Here is a 20,867-nt window from a genome sequence, read left to right as displayed (position 1 = left end):
GGATTTACTCGTCAGTCTCAGGTCACATGATTATTACATCTACTCGTATAGACAACCAAATATCTTCACAATTTCACTACATCCGCTATTGTATCTGCTCATACAGCCAATTAAATACTCTTTTCAAAAATTATATAGCTTCCCTAATCTATTTTCACTTAGCCAGGCTATACGATACAACTCCTCTTCTGCAATCAGACACACCCATAAGTAGCAGAAGTGCATCAACAATTCTTTTGTAACCATTAATACTAAACGAGCCTTAATATTAGTTTCAGGATCACATCCCTGTACTATCATTTTATAAAATGATAATCATGCCAGTATTGTCAACCTAAGCATCCCAACGCTACCATGTTTTCTACTAGTCACCATTTGCGTTATTTGGCGATTAGAAGTTCACCCAAGAGTCAGCATCTGACTCTTAAGGAAAAATTCAACTCCCTGACTCCCAAGAAATACTTCAAAATATACGCCGTGGCAATACTGCGATTTTTGGCCATATCGGTTTACATAAATCGACAATAGACCAGACTCCAGAAAAGCACGGAACAATCTCTTTCAAATTCATGCATAGCATGAACGCACCAAATATGGTTCAGCCCCAGTTACAATGGAATTAAATGAAAGAAACGCGAAGGTTCTATACATCTGGCAGCATGATGTGCTTATTACAAACACTAACGGGAAAGTCTTTACATTATAAAATCTGTAGAATATCTGAGGCCAAAAGAGAACAAAAGAATAGCGAGCTCAAAAATGGCATCGCACAATGAAATCCAGAAAACATCATGTGTTGCTATACTGTACAGATCTCAACTCAATCTTTAGAACGTATCATTGTCTATTGTAAGTATGACTTATTCATGAAAATCCACACTCTGTATACATGCAAATCTAGCGGCGGTTCGTTCGAAGTGACATAAAGTGTGCAGCAAACGAATCATAGTCCGTTGGAAGCTTGGGGTGAACATGCGCTGGGGGAGTTTTTGGCGTGCTTTCTTTCGGAGTTCCTGCTGAGGTTTCTGTGTTCCCCTCATTTTCTGGAACAGAGCTTTTATCCAGTTCAGCTTCTTGCGACTTCCCTCTTGCCATCGGAGATTCAGCATGCTCCGTTTTTGGTGAAGATTGTTGTACTCCAACCCTGGAGTATACAGGTCCACCCCTCCTCCTTTCAGTACTTGAGTTGGAGAATGCTTGAGTGACTTTTGTCTCCTTTGGCATGCTTTCGGTTTCATCAGCATATTTCACTCCAGTTCCGACACGGACATCTCTCTTTGCGTCTGATGTTACCTCCCGAGTCCTGCGTGATTGTATCTGCTGTCCAGACCACTTTGACTTTGGAGTCTGTTGTTGCTCAGGTTCTTCCTCACTGTCATCTGAATTAAAGTAATTTCTGGTCACACTTGATCTCATTTCCCTGCGAGCTCCCATACCTGGTTTTTCATGATAAAGCTCTTGACTAGAATTCGCCCATTCAGAACTCTTAGTTGTGATAGGACTTGTATTACCAGATTGTTCAGATAACTTCTCAGTGGTTGATCTTGCTTCCCTGCTTGTTCCAACACTTCGATTCCTATCATAAAGTTCACTATTGTAATTTCCACCTAAAGAAGCCCTGGTTGAGCGTGAGCTTATCGGGGCATTTGCAGTCTGTCCAGATGAAGTAATACTCTCTTCGGAATCGACTGATTCTTCAATGCTGGCAGAAGCCTTAAGCATGGACTGCCTTGGCAGCATGTTCTCCCTGGAGTTTTTGGTGTATGGCGGAAGTTGCCTGGGTTTGTTTCTTAGTCCAGGAGTTAACCTTTCAAAGTTCAGGCCAAGACCACCTTTGTCCTTATCATCAGATGTTGCTGAAGTTTGCATGGAAAAAGGCAGCTTCTGGTTCTCATTTGCTCCTGCCGAGGATGCACCTTTCAGTTTATCTGGATCTGTTTCTTCATCCGAAAGATCTGAATCTTGGCTTTGTACACGATTCAAGTTCCTCTGTCCCTGTGCCCCTGAATACCCAGATCTGGGTGAACCACTGCCATAGGGCTCCTTGTATAATACATTAAGATCAGGTGTCCCATATTTCTTCCTAGGGCTAGATTCATAATCTTCAACGCTTTCGTTAACATCAGGGACGAGCTTACCAGAAATTCTATTAGCTTCTTTAGTCAAGACAGAAGAAGCAGATCTTCTTGAATGAGACCTTAAAGACTCTGCATGCATGCTTGTGGTAATTTCCTCATCAGAACTACCTCCGTCTGAATCAAAAGTAGGAGGCAAGTTATCATAAGAATGAGGTGAAGGAATATCCCTTCTGTTTGCTCCCAAATTATCAGATGGTTGTGTTTCTGTTCTGGAAAATAGTGTTGAAGTTCTACGATAAATGGGAGATTCACTTCTATGCTGTTTACTCCAATCTGCGGTTGAGAATCCCATGTGATCTTGGACACCAGGTAGGTGATCAGTATGCTTTGAGGAGAAAGTATCAAACAAATTCACTTCTGCAACATCAGAATCATATTGATCAAAAACAACAGCTGAGGAATTATCTTGAGTTTTGTCATTCTGGTTGTCCCAAATAGTACTGCTGCCATGGGTAAATGTACCGTGGGAAGAACTAAAGTTGCCATAGTGGTCATTTGTGCTCTCTTGATCAGAGCTACTTCTCCTAAGCTCCACATCTTTAACGTTGCGACCACCAAGTGCAGTATCTTGCAACTTCTCCCCAGGAAAACCAAACTGATGAACTTCGGATCCTCCAATGTTGCTTTCTCTCTCATATAAATCATCAAAATGTGGAGGCTCAGGTGAATGAGCACTAGGTGGTTCAGTTGGCATTTCATAAACATCTGTATAGCTTTCAACACCATAAGAATGGAATGGAGCTGGGATGTGAGTGGTTGGCATATTCTGATTATCAACACGATTTTTTTCTGCTCCTCCAGAATGTTTTCTTACATTACTTGAGATCACCCCCGGATCATTAATACCTGAACTCTGGTCATGGAAACTCCTCGTCTCATCCTTCACTAAATTCTCAGCCGGTTGCTTCATCAGTGTATTTTCGTGACTGTATGCGGATCTTCCAATGTTGCTTTCTCTCTCATATAAATCATCAAAATGTGGAGGCTCAGGTGAATGAGCACAAGGTGGTTCAGTTGGCATTTCATAAACATTTGTATGGCTTTCAACAGCATGAGAATGGAATGGAGCTGGGATGTGAGCAGTTGGTACATTCTGACTATCAATATGATTTGTTTCTGCTCCTCCAGAATGTTTTCTTACATTACTTGATATCACCCTCGGATCATTAATACCTGAACTGTGGTCATGGAAACTCCTCTTCCCATCCTTCACTAAATGTTCAGCCGGTTGCTTCCTCAGTGTATTTTCGTGACTGTATGCAGCTGAATCATAAGCTCCAGTGCTTTGCTCTCCAGAATAGTTTCCACGACTAGCAAGTTGAGCGGCAGCTCTAGCAGCAATGCTTGCCATCTCTGCAGACTCTGCTGCTGCCTGTGCAGCAGATGTTGCATCCTTGAATTCCACATTCCAATTGGCACCGCTTACTGAAGGTTTTCTTTCTCTATGCAGATTGATCTCTTCATTCCTGGACAATGTGTCTGAAAAGAAAAAAAATGAACTAGTCGATGGGAATCTGAACAAGAAAGCAATAAAAACTGACAGGTATTCAAACAACACAACCTTTCTGTACCTGGGACTGTTGCATCATATTGAGAGTAAGGTTTAGAAATACTTGGACCACCAAGATTTCCATGTGAGAAATTGTCAGAACCAGGAATTTGTGCTGAAGAGTGAGCAGATGCACCATGTTGAAAGCTAGGAGCCACTGAAGCATTGGAACCCCTTCGGTGTTCTTGTGAGAAAGCATTGTTTGCTGAGACCTCTGCAGGTGAATAAGACTCTGTTGGCACACGGGAAGTGGCTGAGTCCACTGTTGCCACACTAACACCAGAATATGTAGGCTGTGGCGCTGACATGCTAGAGGTAAATGATCCCATTGTTGAAATGTTTCCTCCACAATATGTTGCAGGGCCAGGCTAACAAATAAATTAACCAATCAGGTTATGGCCACAATTTTCAGTCAGGAAGAAAAAGTAAAAACACTCTAAACCAGTTATTTACCAGAAGATCTTCATTTGGCTTCTGCAATTTCTCCTCAAATGCTTTTGGCTCCCATTTGATGTTGTGCTCTTCCGCAATTGAGCTCAAGGTTTTGATTTTGGTCTGTACATCAGGTGCTCCTGCTGATAGCTTTTCGATTACCTGTATCCAAAACAATTGTATTTAGACTGTGTCTAGATTAAAACAAGTGACACGCATTCCTTTAGCAACCAAAGACGATAAGGAAAATCTTTCGTAAAATTTAAAACTCTAGGAGTAGCAAAGATTACCAGACGGTTTACACCACTGTCTGGTCGCACTTCAAGAGCTGCTGCAGCGAACTCTTTTCCATACTTGCTTGTGAAATGCTTCCGAACGTCCGCTAGTTCTGTGACATCTGCACACCTCATTGATGCAAATATAACACTGGCTATTGCCTCCTTCAGATCAATCGGGCAAGTCCTAAATTTCAGGTAAATAAAACACATAAGGGCTTTTAGATGTGTGAAAAAGCCAAGCTAAATCATGGTTGGCTGATAAGGAATGTTATTCAAGAAACTGTGGTTGGCTGATCATGAAAAATAAATAATTCTTATCATATCAAGTTATCAACTAAAGAAGTCATCTAGTATGAGATCCTAGTGATAGTCTTCAAACTAACATTATGTGTTTCTGTGACCTCGGAGATAATGAAACGGCTCCTGACATCAGCTAAAGACATAGACCTGCAAGTAAAGGCTTACATACACGAATGAAAAGGTTGGCTTACTTCTGTGAGTCGATAATGGACAGACGTGCCACTATAAGTTCACAGTATACTTCAATTAAGTCATATGCTTGCATGAGCTTCTCTTCCCTTATGGCATGTTCGACCTGTGGGAGGGAAAAAGAAACAAAATGGAGCCAACAAAAGATAATGAGCTTCTTGGAGACATAGTACCATTAAGACATATTATGACTGTTGAGAGTATAAATTTAACCGAACTACAAAGAAATTGGTCACTTTCTATGGCTTATACCACACCAAAGTTGCCTACCAGGATAACGGTCTCTGAAGACACTTGTATACGACCATACATAACTTAAGCATGGGCATATGCAACAATAGGCATGTAAAAGTGAAGGCGGAACTGGCGCAGTCAGCCAATTGCTGGTTCCACATCGACCAAGCAACAAAACCATACAATAATATCAGATGAGGATCCAATGCTCCCATGGAACATCAGCTGAAAATTCAGTAGCACAAGCACGAATTCTCACACAATAACTGCAGTGGATGAATGGAACTGGAAATAAATTCAAGCTGCAAGGATATGCTCCAGTGTGTCCAAGGAAAGCACATAGTGCGGAAGAACCAATGCTAAATGCCATCAAACAAGTCACATTGTCCATAGTCGTTGGAGCTCACAACGTAACAATGACTCCACCTCCAACAGTTACGGATCATGGCTTATCTAGAAGAGTCAGACCATATGTACTCCATCTCAAATTTTTGCCAACTCTTCTGGCTTATCTAGAAGAGTCAGACCATATGTACTCCATCTCAAATTATAGCCAACTCTTTCATTTCCGCGTATAAACACCTAAACCACACGGAATAACTGAGCAGTAGTACTCAGCTTCAAAAGTCAAGTCCACGCGACCGGATCACCGAACTCTACCATCAATCAGGTCAACTGCACTACCACGCGCTGATGGCGCATGGAGTCAACTCGAACCGAAGGGATCGAGATGAAACGAAATGGCAGGTGAACGAGGGAGCAGAAGACGCACCCTGATGCGCGCGGTCATGTCCTGGTTGGCTTCGAGCAGCTGCGCGAGCTCTCGGCGCATCTGGCGCACCTGCGCCTCCTTGCGGTTCCGCAGCAGCTTGATCCGCGCCACCGCCATCCGCAGCGCCGTCTTGCTGCGGAATCACCAAAGCGAACAAACAGCTGTCAAGCTTTCGTCCTCCGCCTACATCCGCAGGGAAAGCAGAAAAAAAAAACTAAAAATAGATGATCTCGACGGACCACTTGTCGGGCTTGAAGCCCTTGTGCAGGACGCCGGAGAGCTTCCCCTTGCTCTTATGCATCTCCGCCTTCTCCTCCCCCCTGCCGCGCGACACACGACGCAGCTCCTTTTCCGGCTAGATTGGAATGAAACCAAACCGAACCGCCCCCGTGGGAGACTGGGAGGCCGCGCCCGCTACCTAGTAACTACTCTTTACCAACAGACCGCTCCGTTGCGTTGCCGCGGTGGATAGGAAAGAAAGGCTCCGGATGCGTGTGCTCGGTGCCGCCAAGGGGGAGCGGACAGGACAGGGGAAGGGAGGTGGAGAGGATACTTTTCTGGGAAGAAAAGGAAAGGAAGCGTTTTCTCGTGGAAAGGGGGGTGGATTCCGTGTGCGTCGAGGGGCGAAGCGCGGCGGGCACAGCAGCGGCGCCTTCCTCGCCGCTTCCGTCCCGCGTGGCACGCACGGGTCGATGCAGGCGCCCAGTAACTCGATTGACCTTGACCCTGCCGGCTCGGGCCTCGCTCGGTCGAAACACGGCTTGGCGGTGGGGATCTTCGGGCGACACGGGCCATGCATCCTGCTGCCGGGAACTTGCCGTGGTGGCCTGGGGAATGGGAGTTGGGAATTCCCCCTGTTGACGAGGGAGCAGCAGGATTGATCGTCGACCGTGCGGTACACCGAAGAGGTGCCGTGTAGTTTCAATTCCTTGGTCACGAGAGGTATATTCTGTTTGCAGAGTTTTAATCTACTTTTTTAAGTTATGTATTCACATAAAAAGAATATTAATGATTTTTTTTCAGATTTTTGAAAATTTATTTGGGATCCTAACCATTGTTAGAACTTATAAAACTAGCATTTTTCAGAGAATTTTAGTTTAAATTCTATACATAATTTTTGAATGAATCTAATTAAAATAGGTTACACATAGATTATAAAATACGTAAAAAAACTATAGGATTTTTAGATCACCAGAAGACTACTGTTTTATACAGAGAACATGAAGAGCCATGCAAACAGTACTTTTGATCTGTACTGTTCACCCGTACCGTAACAGCTCTCCTTTTATTACTAATCTTTTTATCCGGAGTATATTTATTTAATTATTTATGTTAGAAAATATAAAAGTAAGAAAAACTCAGCATGCTGCTACGTATGTGGAGCGCATGGGCCTCAAGGTCATCTACCCGGGCCTCTCTGATGGGATGGCCCAACACAAGTACACAACGATCGGAAGGATCTTAGCCTATATGGGCCCAAGACCGAAAGCCTCAAGGTTCAGCCCGTAGGCCGTAGCCCAGGAGTCCCCCTGTCTCCCCGAATCAAAGCTGAGAAGGGATCAGCAGGATCGAGGCTTACACGGATCGAGGCGTGGAGTGTGTGAGTAATGTGCGTCGTTTTGTACCTCTCAGAAAAAACGAAAAACTCCGGCGAAGGGAGCCGCAGCGGCGGGATAGCGGCATCGCCATGGACGAGGAGACGAAGAAGAAGGTGGAGGCTACGGTGCTGGAAATACTCCGGGAGTCCGTCGCGGAGTGCAAGGTCCGCGCTGCCGCCGCCGACCGCCTCGGCATGGACCTCTCCGTCCCCGACCGCAAGCTCTTCGTCCGCGGCGTTTTTGATGGCTACATCCGCTCCCTCTCCTTGCAAGAAGATGAGGAGGAGGAGCATCAGCACGGGGCCGGCGGGGAGGGAAAGGACACAGAAGCGGAGGGAGAGGAGGAGGAGGGAGGTGGAGGGAAGAGGGAGTACGACGACATGGGCGGCCTTATCCTCTGCCGCGTGAGTACTCCCTTCCGTTACTCAAACGCTCGGGCTCTTTTCTTTCGCCATTTGTTCGATCGATCCGTGTGCTAGGGTTTTGTGGCATGATATGGTTTGCGCGTGCAGCTCGCAACCAACAGGAGGGTGACGCTACAGGAGTTCCGAGGCAAGATGCTGGTGTCGATCCGCGAGTCCTACTCCAAGGACGGCAAGGAGCTGCCCAGCTCCAAAGGTGACTCATATCTTCTTCACCATGGATTACTGCTCGAATCCTAGATGTGATGCGATCAACTCAAATGTACCTTAATGCATTCATGTTTATGGCGAAGTTAAGAACTAACCTCAAATTTTGGTGTCTTTCTACTTAATGCCAAGACACCTAGTTCTTCCTTAAGTATATCATTTTTTAACGAAACTACTACTCTTAGCAAGCTCACTGCAATTTGCAATGTCAGCTAGATCTTGTCACGCCTTTAGCACTTTACACTCTTACAGTAAAGAATGTCTCAGTTTCCTGAAACTGAATTCCACATAACCAATTTGTCTCAGAACTGAAAACCATGTGAGGTCAGTTGTCTCTGTTATCTGCTTTTCTTTTGGTCATATTTCGCGTTGTTCAGAACATGGCAACATTCCTAGGTTGAATCTTGCTCATTTATAACTTAGAAGATCTTAGTTATACTCTACCACATTAATGAGCTGGGAGAATCGCTGCAAAAACAAAGGGATGCTAATAGTTTTTGTGTGAATTGTGGTATACAGCGTTAACATGAAGAGTGTTCTTCCAATTTATGTAAGCAGCGAACCGGTACAGTATTTCTCATCTAATTTGTTAAGTGTTCTTGATCAAAGCCAACATACCTATTTGTCATTTACCTGCGGCTATTAGTTATTCCATATTTCCATAAACTTTGGTCTTATGTTGTAGAAACTATGCAAATACCAAAATTCGGTTTTCCATTTGTTACTGCCTAGTTGTGATTAGGCTTTCTTTTCTTCTGCTGCACTGCAACACCTAGATTTTGTGTATGGTCTCTGCTATGAGTTATTGGTATGCTTGTCTGTTTCTTATTTATACGATAGTTCATATCTATCTTAAGGTGCGTTTCATGCATATTCGAAAGTTTTTAGCCTAGCCATGAAGTTGTTACAGAGGTCCCCCCCCCCCCCCCCGGCGTCTAGGTAAACATAATTGATTAGCAAGAAAATGCCGGTCTTAGATTTTAACTGCTTTGTGAGGTATAATGAAAAATCTGAAGTCATTTCAAGCATATGCTAACTGATCTGCAGAAGTATCTTCCTGCCATATTCAACTGCATTAATCTTTGGTTCACAAGCCAGTTGATAATTCTTTCTTCTGTCATGTTACAACTTGTGTTTCTTCCTTTATTATATGTTTGTGGAAATGGCAAGTCAATTTTGTTTAGGATTCAGTCATATCTGTGGTATTCTGTGTTCACAAGCAAGCAATTGTAAATCAGTTGCCATCCTTTATGACACACTTGTGATGTCAGGTCCTGGTGATTGTTTCGCATGAGTTATCCTCGTGTTCCTGATATGCTAATATGTCAGGGTTAACAACTCTGCTATGCTGTGCTCAATCTTTTGCAGGTGTTTTATCAGTTTCTATACTTCGATTGCCCAAAATACAATTTTTCATTTGTTTTCACATGTCTACAAAATATGTTTCTAAAGAAATTAGGAGCTTGCTAGGTGTGTATCATATCATCTTTACAGGAATGGTGTGGTTAATGATGCCAATGTTTTGGAGTTCTTCGATTTCTTCATTGTTTTATGTTATGGCATGTTTCATCCCGTGCTTTAGTGTACCATCTTTGATTGCACGTTTGTCATTTCTTTCATTAACATTCTGCCTAAATGCAGGAGTAAGCTTGACAGTCGAGCAATGGGAAGCATTTCGTGATGTTGTGCCTGCAATAGAGGATGCCATAAAAAAGCTGGGAGAATCAGACTAAAATCAACTTTAAAAGCCCATTCTGGCCCTTTGTAAGGGGCATGCGTGGCTTGCAACTACCTCATGGAGCCGCTAGACTTCCCATGAACTTTTGTAGAAGTGTTCCACTTAGTCGGGCCGCCTAGTGCCATGTTTAGGGTAATATTTGCTAACAAGTAGTCGACCGGTATGGTGGCTTGAAGTTTCGGATGATGTGTTGGCTTACTTGACAAATGATGATCCTCCCTCCAACGCTGTTACTAGTGAAACAGCATAATATACTACTCCCTCCGATTTACTACTTCCATCAGTTCACGTGAAACGAATGGAATACGAAGGTGTGCGCCTTCAGCTCAACCGTAAATAATGATCACTAATCAGCACTAAAGCTGCAAGTATTCTCTGATGTAATTATATCGTGACGTGACTATTGATACGTGGGTTAATTTTTAATGGGTTTTATGTATCAGCTACGATGTCAACCGACATTAGAGGAACCGCTTCCCACTAAGGCCCAACACACCGAACGGAAGGGCCAAAATCTACGGCCCACGAGTTGCAGCGGCACGGCCCAGATCTCAGCCTGTAGCCCACGAGTCGTCTGCCCGTCTTCCCCCATCAACGATTTGCTTAGGCGTTGTACGGACTACGAACTGTGGCGAAGGAAACCGGAGCTTCGGCGTCAGTTAGCGGTGGTCGAGAGCTACCTCCGCTCCCTTCCCTCCGAGGAGGAGGACAAGCAGCAGGACGGCGCCGGCGAGGAGGGGAAGGACAAACAGCAGGAGGACGAGGAGGAGGAGGACGAGGAGAAAGATGGCCTGAAGAGGGAGTACGACGACCAGGGCGACCTTATCCTATGCCGCGTGAGTTCTTCCATCCGTGCCTCAAACGCTCGGATTTTTCTTTCTTTCGCTCTTTGTTTGATCGATCCGGGGGCTAGGGTTTTGTGGCGTGATTTGGTTTGCGCGTGCAGCTGTCGACCAAGAGGAGGGTGACGCTGTCGGAGTTCAAGGGCAGGACGCTGGTGTCGATCCGCGAGTTCTACTTTAAGGACGGCAAGGAGATGCCCACCTCCAAAGGTGACCCATATCTTCCTTCTTCCTTGAGCTGCAACCTTGCTTTGCTGCTCGAATGCTTTGATGCGCTCAGCTCAAATGGACCTTAATGTGTTCACGTTTCTAACAAGCTTACTAGTCATGGCGAGCTTACTACAATCTGGAATATTGTTTAGATCTTGTTCTGCCTTTTATAGTAAAAAAATATATATTTCAGTGTCCTGAAATCCGCACCACCAAATTCTGTTAAAACGGAAAACTATGTGAGGTCACTTTTCTTTATTATCTGTTTTCCTTTTGGGAATATTTGCGTCTGGTTGTATGCATGCCTACATTGAATCTTGCACATTTGTAACTTGCAACCCTGATCTACAGTCTGTATTGCAGGACCAACTTGGGAGAATTGCTGCAAAAACGAAGGGATGATAATAGGGCGTGTGTTCTTTGAAAAAATAATATGTGAATTGTGGTATACAGCATCTTAACATGAAGGGTGCTCTTTCAATTTATGTAGCTACTAATTTTTTGTACATAGTTTCTCAGATAATGTGTATTGATACTTTTTAGTAGCATTCTTGGTCAAAGCCACCATCCCTATTTGTCATTTACCTGTGGCCATGTTAGAGAAACTATGACAATACCACCACTGTTTGATTCTCTCTATTTGTCACTGCTTGATTATGATTACGTGCCTTTTCTTCTGCTGCATCTGCAATGTCTAGATTTTGTTGTACGGTCTTTATTATGACACACTGGGATGTCAGGTCCTGGGCATTGTTTCACATGAGTTGTTCCTCATGTTCGTATCATGTTGATATGTCAGGATTAGCAACTATTATATGCTGTGCTCAATCTTTCCAAGGTGAAAATATTTTGTAGTGTTTCAGTTTTTATATCTTGCATTGGACACTACATATTCAATATGATTCAAAAGAAACTCAGCGTGCCAGGCGTCTATTATGTCATCTCAATCAGGTTTACTGTGATTACACAGCTTGTTTTGCCAATGTTTTGGATTTGCGATCACTTTGTTTTTGTTTCATTCCATGTATTAGTGTGCCACTGCCATCTTTGATTGCACATTCTTCATTTGTTTTACTAACATTCTGCCTAAATGTAGGAATAAGTTTGACTGTCTAGCAGTGGGAAGCATTTCACAATGCTGTACCTGCAATAGAGGATGCCATCAAAAAGGTTGGAGAGTCCTCAGACTGAAAGCATGTTTTATAAGCCCTTTTTGCCTGTATCAAATTTGAAGGCCCATTCTGGCCCTTTACAAGGGCCATACGTGACTTGCAAGTACTGTGGAGCTACTAGAGTTCCTACGAACTTCTGTAAAAGGATTTACTTAGTCAAGCTGCCTAGGGCCATGTGTAGGATAGACAGCTGGGAATATTTGCTAACAAGCAATCCACCGTTACGGTGGCTTGATGTTTCGCATGCTGTATTGCTATGTGTTGGATAAAGAGTTGGGAATGTGTGGTAGCATGTTGACAATGGAAAGGTTGAACTGAACTTTCGAACTGAGGTATTGTTTTTCACAATTGTAATCATGTATACACCAAAAGCCCGTCATATCCGGTTAGTTTCTCGATGATACATCAAAGAATTATTGTAAGATTCTCGATGATACACCAAAGAATTGTAGTAGGACTCGATGAAGAAATCTAGATGTGATCTATATAGATTGCCATAACAGAGGTTATCTTAAACCTGAAGAAGTTGAATTGTGGTAAGAAATTAGTTCGATATTGTTCCCTGTCAACCAACACATGCGCTGTACAGTCACGTGAGATCAACATAAACTAAACTGCGAGCAAGGATGTGGGAGCCTGGGAGAAATCGACATGTGTTCTGGTTTGAATCAGTCAAAAATTCGCAGCAAAAAGGACGTGAACTAGTGGACTATCTTACACAACAAAACAAAAGCAGGAGCTCAACAGACCTTCGCATTCGTGTTGCATATGCTAGCTATAGGTCACCATCACATTGAGGCACAGGTGTACCTCACAAATTCTTGTGGATTACAATAACCAATGTATTATCTTATCTATAATATCCCTTCGCACCATTTTAAGGTCATGCTGGGTCAGCAATGGCTGTCTCCAGCCAGTTTCTGAGGCGATCGTACTAGTTTATTTAGCTCTAAGCAAAGATATATTTTTTTTTTCAGAAAGGAGATTAGCATTTAGCAAGATGAGTGAGTAGATGTGTGACCTACTCCTCCATGCTGAAAGCTGGTGTCCTGGCTCCAATTTAAAATGGCATCTTTGGTTCTAAGAGTTGATCCAAATAGGAAGGAATCTCTATTTCTGCACTGAAAGAGTCTAAGATTTGGGAACACAGCGCACAAATCGAGGCGGCCTTCGGTTTCATTATATAGCCATATACAAGGTTCAAGAGATGGAAATCCCAATATATAAGGAAAAAGATGACCAGAAAACAAACTAACTATATGGCTTATCTCCCGTACATATCAAACATATACACGTTAAAACTCCCCCCGCCCCCCGTAGTCGAAGCGTGAGGCTCTCAAACACACAGATTGGAACGAAACTCTTCGAATAGCTGAATGGGAAGCCCTTTAGTCATGATGTCCGTGAACTGATGACCGGAGGGGACGTGCATCACCCAAACCTGACCAAAGAGACACCTTTTCCCGCACAAAGTGGATGTCGATCTATATGTGCTTGGTACGAAGGTGATGTACAGGGTTTGACACCATGTAGACTGCGCTCACATTGTCACAATAGACAACGGTGGTGCGGTGGAGAGGGTGATGAAGATCTTTCAATAGCTGACGAAACCAACAACACTCAGCAACAACATGAGCAATTGCATGGTACTCGGCTTTGGCATTGGAGCGAGAAACAGTGGTTTGTCGCTTGGAAGACCAGGAGATGAGGTTGTCACCAAGGTATACACAATAGCTAGAAGTAGAGTGTCGAGAGTTGGGGCAGTTGGCCCAATCAGCATCAGAATACGCCATGAGAGATGTTAGGGATGACACTGCCGAAAGATGGAGACCATGATCCAAGGATCCTTGATGTATCGTAGGATTGCTTGATCATGTTGAAGTGAGGCTCGCGCGGATCATGCATGCAGAGGTAGACTTGCTGAACGGCATAAGCAAGATCCAAATGAGTTAGGGTGAGATACTGCAAGGCATCGGCAAGACGACGGTACTCAGTAGGATCGGCTATGGGCTCACCTTCAGAGGCGGAGAGCTTAGCTTTCGTGTCAACAAGTGTTGCTATCGAGTGACACTCAGCCATACCAGCACGCTAAAGAAGGTCAACGGTGTACTATCTCTGGGAGACGAACATGCCATCTGTGGAGGAGCAGACGTCGATGCCGAGGAAGAAGTGGAGATCGCCAAGATCGTTCATGACAAACTCCTCATGAAGATGCCTGGTGATGTGCTGAAGAAAAGCCGTGGAGGAGGTTGTCAGAATGATGTCGTCGACGTACAGGAGAATGTACATGAGCACAGAACCATCACGGAGCACAAACAACGAAGCATCAAAGGCTGAGATAGTGAAACCCAGGGTGTGGATGTGCGAGGCGAATCACTGGTACCACACACGAGGGGCCTGCTTGAGACCGTAGATAGACTTCAGTAGACGACACACATGGTTAGGACAAGAGATGTCATCAAACCCCCGGTTGGTTGCTGTCGGAGGGTGAACTCCTGTCGCAGGGATCCTGGGGGACCCCTTTTTAGAGATTCGGCCGGGGGGATGATCCTGAATATGTTCGCCGGAGAAATAAATGGGTATGAATGCGATGGCCAGTGGTGCGGAGTGATCTAATACGGAAAGGAGTAAATGTGCTGGTGTTTAGACAGGTTCGGGCTGCACGGGGGCGTAACACCCTACTCCTGTATGGATACTATGAATGCCCTGAGAAAGTCCCTCAAGGATGTTGCTGGTTACAAGGATGTTTATCTATCTTAGAGCCTGGGGCTCTTTGTTCTTTGGCCTGTGATCTTCTCTTCTCTGCTTATGAGCAATTGTTTCCTCTTTTGAAGCTTGTCTTTTTTTTTTCTCTCCTTTCTTTCCTTTTGTGCCACCGGCTGCTTTAAATACCCGTCGGCAGCAGTGTGCCCCGAATGGGAGGGGGAGCACGAGTTCCGAGGCACCATAAATGGAAAGGGCGTCATCATTTCCTCTGGGCGAAGTGACCAGGGGTGGAAAATGCGTCCCACGCCCAGTCGTCCGTCACCATAAATGCACTGACAATGGGCGTCGTGGAGAGGGCCCACCGGGTAGCCGCAGAGCGGCCCGGCGTGCCCGTCCTGTCTTGTTCCCTGCCACAGCAGCGCGGCAGACGGAATACCTTGGCCCTTACGACGTTATCCCGAGACGGGCCAGATGGCACGGGATGGGACCCGTGCATTCAATGACCCCACGCCCTTCTGTCAGAACGTGGTAGGAACTGACACCGAGCGCGGCGCGAGCAGTTGGAGGTGACAGGCCACGCACGCTCTTTAAATGCGGCCTTGGGCCTTTGACTGGCTGACACCTCATCAGTGGGCCCCTCGGGGGCCATTGTCAGGGGGCTCCCTGGGTCATCGGGGAACCGAGTGCTCGGGGGCCACTGTTCACCTCCCTGAGCACTCTCTCCAGAGAATGCCTTTTCTTGTCCTCGGGGAACCGAGTGCTCGGGGGTACTGTTCACCTCCCCGAGCGCTCTCTCCCGGGCACACTTGTACGGCTCCTCGTGGGACCGAGTGCTCGGAGGCTGCTGCACGCAACCCCGAGCACTCTCTCCTGAAACTTCCTTCGGTGGGTCCTCGGGATACTTGGGTGCCCAGGGGGCCACCGCTAGCGGCCCCGGGCACGTTCCTCCCGGTACTTAGCTTTCCTAGTCGTCGGGGGACTTGGGTGCTCGGAGGTCAGCGCACACCTTCCCGAGCACTTTCTTCCCGGCACTTAGACTTCGTGGATCATCGGGGAGCTGGGACACTCGGGGACCACCGACTGTGGCCCCGAGCGCCCTCTCCCGGGACTTGATCTTTTTCACCTTGCGGGGGAGATTCCGCGGGATGGCGCCATGTGGCGGATTGCTGGCCTGGCCTCGAGATTCGGGGACCCCTGGTTCCTGATACATCGACAGTTGCTGACAATAAACAGTCTCAGTGAGGGTGCCATGGAGGAAGGTGTTGTTCACGTTGAGTTGATGAATGGGCTAGGAGCTGGAGATGACAATGCTTAATGAGGTGCAAATCATGGAGGGCTTCACAAAGGGGCTGAAGCTTCATCGAAGTCGATGCTCGAACATTATGAGTAACCATGCATGACCCAACGCGCCCTGTATCGAGCTAAGGATCCGTCCGAGTGGAACATGTGCTTGAAAACCCACTTCCCCAAAATGATGTTGACACTAGGAGGATGGGGCACAAGAGTCCAAGTGTGGTTGTCGATGAGTGCTCGATATTCCTCAGCCATTGCTTGATGCCACTGGGGTGCGATGGGGGCAGCATGGTATGAGGACACAACATGCATGACAAAGGCATGAATGGAAGAGAGGTTCAAGCGATCCACAGGTTTGACGATGCCTGCTTGGCTATGAACGATCATATGATGACTAGTTGGCTGGGGCGGAGACGATGGTGCTGCATGTGGTGTGGATGGCGACGGTGTTGTGGGTGACATCGGGGCCACGTGCGCAACCATGGTCATGCGTGATGTGGGAGACACCATGGTCGGAGCCGCAGGGGCAACCACGATTAGATTGACCAATGCGGGGGCGACCACGGTAGGGCAGACCACAGTGGGGGCGACCATGGTAGGATCGACCACGGCGAGGGAGACCATTGCAGGATAGACCATGGCGGGGGCAAGCATGGTAGGATCGACCACAGTTGTGCGTGGTCGGGGGTTGCCCTGATCCGAGTGGAGGCGCATGTGAAGACGTGGTCGAGGGTCCTACATGAGAAACAGAGATCATCCTAGGGAACACATTAGTTGGAAGGGAGGGGTCAAGGAGGAAATGAAGGATCGATGAATCCGGTTCTGATGAAGGAGAAGGTGGATTCATCAAATGTGACATGCTGAGAAATAACAATGCAGCAGGTGAGGGGGATCGTAGCAATGATGTCCTTTGTGCTCGAGGGGATAACCAAGGAACTCACATGCGACAGATCAAGGAGAAAGCTTGTTAGTGGTTGTGGCAACTGTGTTTGGAAAACAGAGGCAACCAAAACATGGAGGTTACTCAAATCAGGTGGGAAGTCAAAGAGGCTTGCGAAGGGGGTCACAAAGTGTAGAGGTGCTACCAGACATCGATTGAGTAGGAAGGTGGAGGTGGCGAGGGCTTCCACCCAGAATGTGGGGGGCATATGTGCATGGAACAATAAGGTGCGAATAACTTCATTCATGGAGCAAATAGCACGTTCGGCTTTGCCATAGTATGGAGAGGTGTAGGAGCAGGAAAGCCGAAGGAAAATGCCATGGCGCCGAAAGAAGGTGATGTTGGCATTATTGATGAATTTGCGACATTGTTAGCCTGGAAACAGGCTATAGTGAGATTGAACTGAGTGCGCACATATGTGGAAAATGCGAGAATCGTGTCATGAACGTTGGATTTGAGGCGTAAGGGAAAAGTTCAATGATAGTGAGAGAAATCAGCAACTATAATGAGATAGTATTTGTAGCCAGAATGACTAAGGGCAGCAACTGTCCAAAGATCACAATGAACTAGCTGAAAAAGGTTTAACACTAACAGAGGTGGACCTATCAAACGGAAGCTGTACATGTTTGCCAAGTTGGCATGCATGACAAATAGACCGACTGACTTTATTACATGATATGAGAGTCGACTTGTGGAGGGATGACATAAAATCGTGACCAGAGTGGCCAAGACGATGGTGCCAAGTGTCATAGTTGGCAAAAAATAGGAGTGTAATGAGTGGAGAAGGAGTGGAGGCACCAAAAGTATAGAGGTCGCCATCACTAGCAACGTAGAATCGTGCTTCGAGTACGTAGATCCTTAATAGAGAAACCAAAGGAGTTAAATTCAATGGAACAAGAATTATCCATATATAATTGACGAACAAAAATTAGTTTTTTAATTAAGGATGGCACAAGAAGAATGTTATTGAGATGAAAGGTAGAGGAAGGAGTAGAGAGGGAGGTGTGCCCCATGTGTGTGATGGGGATGAAGGAACCGTTACCCACGGTGACGGAGGAAGGAGAAACCGCGGGAATGGAGGAGTGGAGTATACCTATGTTCGAAGCCATGTGGGCAGAGGCGCCCGAGTCTAGTACCCAGTTTCCAGCTTGCGATGTAGTCTTCATGGCATTGAGGGCAGCGATGAGGGATGAGGTGTCCCACTACTGACCTTGGGTGACGAAGGTTTGGAGCGACGCGGGCGTCGTGGTATACGCCTGTGCTGGGGCCAGTGCGAAGTATGGGCTGAGGATACCGATGGAGGTGGTGGGGTAGCAACGCATCCCTGGCCAGGAACAGAGAATCCCAGGGTGCACACGGTCGGTAGGGGCCCCACGGGGTCATGTAGACCCAGGGTCCCACAGAAGGGGTGGATCCAGGCGTGTAGCATCTAGTCCCCTAGGTAAGTGGTAAGTGTTTCGGTGATTGATGACAACCGTATCATTGTGACTAATAAATTTGTTTTGAAGAATATAAAAAATTTTAGTTCACAATGATGATTGGGTATTCTTGGTCCCTAAATTGATTATATGGATGATCAAAGGAGATGTGCATCAAGATTAAGGATCTTCTAGTTCTAAGTGTCACAAAGGAGATAAAGGACACTTAGAGTAGTATATGCATTCTTTCTTAGTTTTTTGACCATACTATAAAGAGGTTCTAAGAATAGTAGCTTGACCTAGTTGAGTTTAGATTTGGTTTAATGCACACTTGTGAAATTCTAGCACTAGGTAGCTCATAGAAGCCCATGTTTAAGATATCGTGAAGTTAGAGCACAAGAAAAGATTGAATTGGATGAGCTCAGTGAAGTTAGCCCCACCGGATATTCCGATGATGTGACTTTTATTCTCACCGGATCATTGTCTCTTGGTCTAGAATAGAAGACAATTGAGTGCACATGATGATCTAGTTTATAAGTTTGGTATTCACTGGAACCTTTTCTCAGTGACACACGACCACAATTTTGAGGGGTGTTTCACCAGATAGTCCGGTGATAGTATGGTGAGAGCTACCGGACTAATTTCAACAGAAGCAAAATGTTCCAGAGAAATTGAACTCACTGGATTATACGGTGATGAAAAATGTAGCCAAAAGATTAATTCTTGCAGAGGCGATTTCAAGTGCTAAAAATTGAAGATCAAGTGATTAGATAGTCTAATGCTAAGTGAAGTGCACCGAATGGTGTCATCGGACTAATTTTTGCAGAGAGGTTGCTTCGGACAAATTAAAGTTTCACACATCACCGGATTGTCCAGTGATGGACAAAACGAGCACCAGAGCAACTCTTGCAGAGAATGTTGCAGCTGTTTGAAAATTAGAGGTCATCTGACCGGATGATCCGGTGTTAAAGGTATGCTCACCGGATGCCTACACCGAGCTATTTCTTAGAGTAATGACTGATAGCTGGCACAGTGTGGCTTTGCAAATTGTACTCGCCAGATTATCCGATGTGAGTAAGAAGATGCTCATCGTATCATCTGGTGTTAACAAAAAAGTGGATGGTTAGGCAACGGCTAAATTTGGACCTCTAGCCTATATATACTCCCTCACTTGGTTTCAGTTCGCACTCTTGCGACCCCAGAAAAGCTTATACACTGTGTGTGTTATCAAGAAGGAAGAGAGTGTACTTGAGTGAATTCCAAAATTCTTAATTAAAGATTAAGGATATTGTTAGTGCTTAGAGAGTAGTAAGTGTGCATCTAGCTGTAGTCTAAACTTGATCTTGATCAAGTGAAGCTATTGACTTGTTACTCTTGATGGTTGGCAACACCTAGCCGATCTTTGGTGATTGGTGGTGTCTTGATGAGCTCTTAGAGTTCTTGTGGGAGCCTCAGGAAGAGCTATATGCTTAGTTTGATGCCCGCCAGTCCGTAAATGTAGAAGTGGCAATCATGAGTGAGCTCTTGAGATTTCGTGACTCACGGGGGAGCGATATCCTTCGTGGATGCTCCAACGAGGACTAAAGGGAGTGACAACTGCTCGATACCTCGGGAAAAATCTATGTTCTCTTGTGCATCTCTCTTGTCCATCTTATTACTTTCCCGTATTTACATTTGAGCATTTACTTATTTGAAAGCTTTAATTTTCGTATTTATTTTGTGTTCTAGCTTGCTTGTTTTCTAGCTTTTGTCTAGTTTGATCGTGTAGTCGTATTTCAATTTATTTAGGCTAAGGTTGTTACTTGTTCTAGAATTCTGTAGGAGTAATTTTTTTAATAGCCCAATTCACCCCTCTCTTGGACCATTCAATCCTTTCAAAGCAGCGCGAGTCCTGAGCCGCAGCTAGGGTTAGGAGTTAGGGAGGAGGAGGACGTGCAGCTAGAGGAGTAGTCGGTAGTCGGGACGCCTGGCGGTGGCGAGGAGAGCCGAGGGAGAGGACGCGCAAGCGGTGCGTTTCACGGCATCTCGCGCAAGAGCAGTAGGGACCGTGCCTTGGGTAAGGATGGTAGTGGCTCTGTGAACGAGATGATGTCGGTAGCATGACGAAAGTCGTCATTGAGACCATGGAGTGTGTTGAGGACGAGGTGGCCCTCATGTACGGGATGGCTGACGTCACGGAGGGCATCAGTAGTGGTCTCGAGTTACTGGAAGTAGTCGTTCACGAACAAGTCACCCTACACCATGTAGTGGAAATAGTTGTTGAAGTAGATGGTGCGAGTGTCACGGTTGTTGATGAAGTGGTCGCAAATGTGAACCTAGAGCTCACGAGCGGTTTGGTTCGTCTCTAGGGTGAAGTTGAGGACCTCATCGGCGACAGAGTTGAACAACCACGTGCGGACTATGTAGTCCGCCTGGAGCCAAGTGAGATC

At 45.7% G+C, this 20,867-nt stretch overlaps 1 protein-coding gene and 1 pseudogene across 2 annotated transcripts; one reads left to right on the top strand and one right to left on the bottom strand.

Moving 5' to 3' along the window:
- Nucleotides 1–537: 537 nt before the first annotated feature.
- LOC133908570 (uncharacterized) lies at nt 538–6,463 on the bottom strand. Of its 2 annotated transcripts, XM_062350648.1 has the most exons (7): nt 6,132–6,463; nt 5,893–6,025; nt 4,889–4,992; nt 4,410–4,581; nt 4,141–4,281; nt 3,710–4,055; nt 538–3,617 (listed from the first exon to the last, which is right to left on the bottom strand). In XM_062350648.1, exons 1-7 carry the CDS (start codon nt 6,191–6,193, stop codon nt 898–900), a joined length of 3,678 nt encoding a protein of 1,225 aa, XP_062206632.1. In that variant the 5' UTR covers nt 6,194–6,463; the 3' UTR covers nt 538–897. The 2 variants fall into 2 exon arrangements, with proteins under 2 accessions (XP_062206632.1, XP_062206633.1); XM_062350649.1 differs by lacking the exons at nt 5,893–6,025; nt 6,132–6,463 and adding an exon at nt 5,157–5,882.
- A 991-nt stretch (nt 6,464–7,454) lies between these two features.
- On the top strand, nt 7,455–12,100 carry LOC133906309 (uncharacterized; annotated as a pseudogene).
- The last annotated feature ends 8,767 nt before the right edge of the window (nt 12,101–20,867 follow it).

Source organism: Phragmites australis, chromosome 2, assembly GCF_958298935.1.
Source record: "Phragmites australis chromosome 2, lpPhrAust1.1, whole genome shotgun sequence".
NCBI lineage: Eukaryota > Viridiplantae > Streptophyta > Magnoliopsida > Poales > Poaceae > Phragmites > Phragmites australis.
This window is presented reverse-complemented; position numbering and strand designations above follow the sequence as displayed.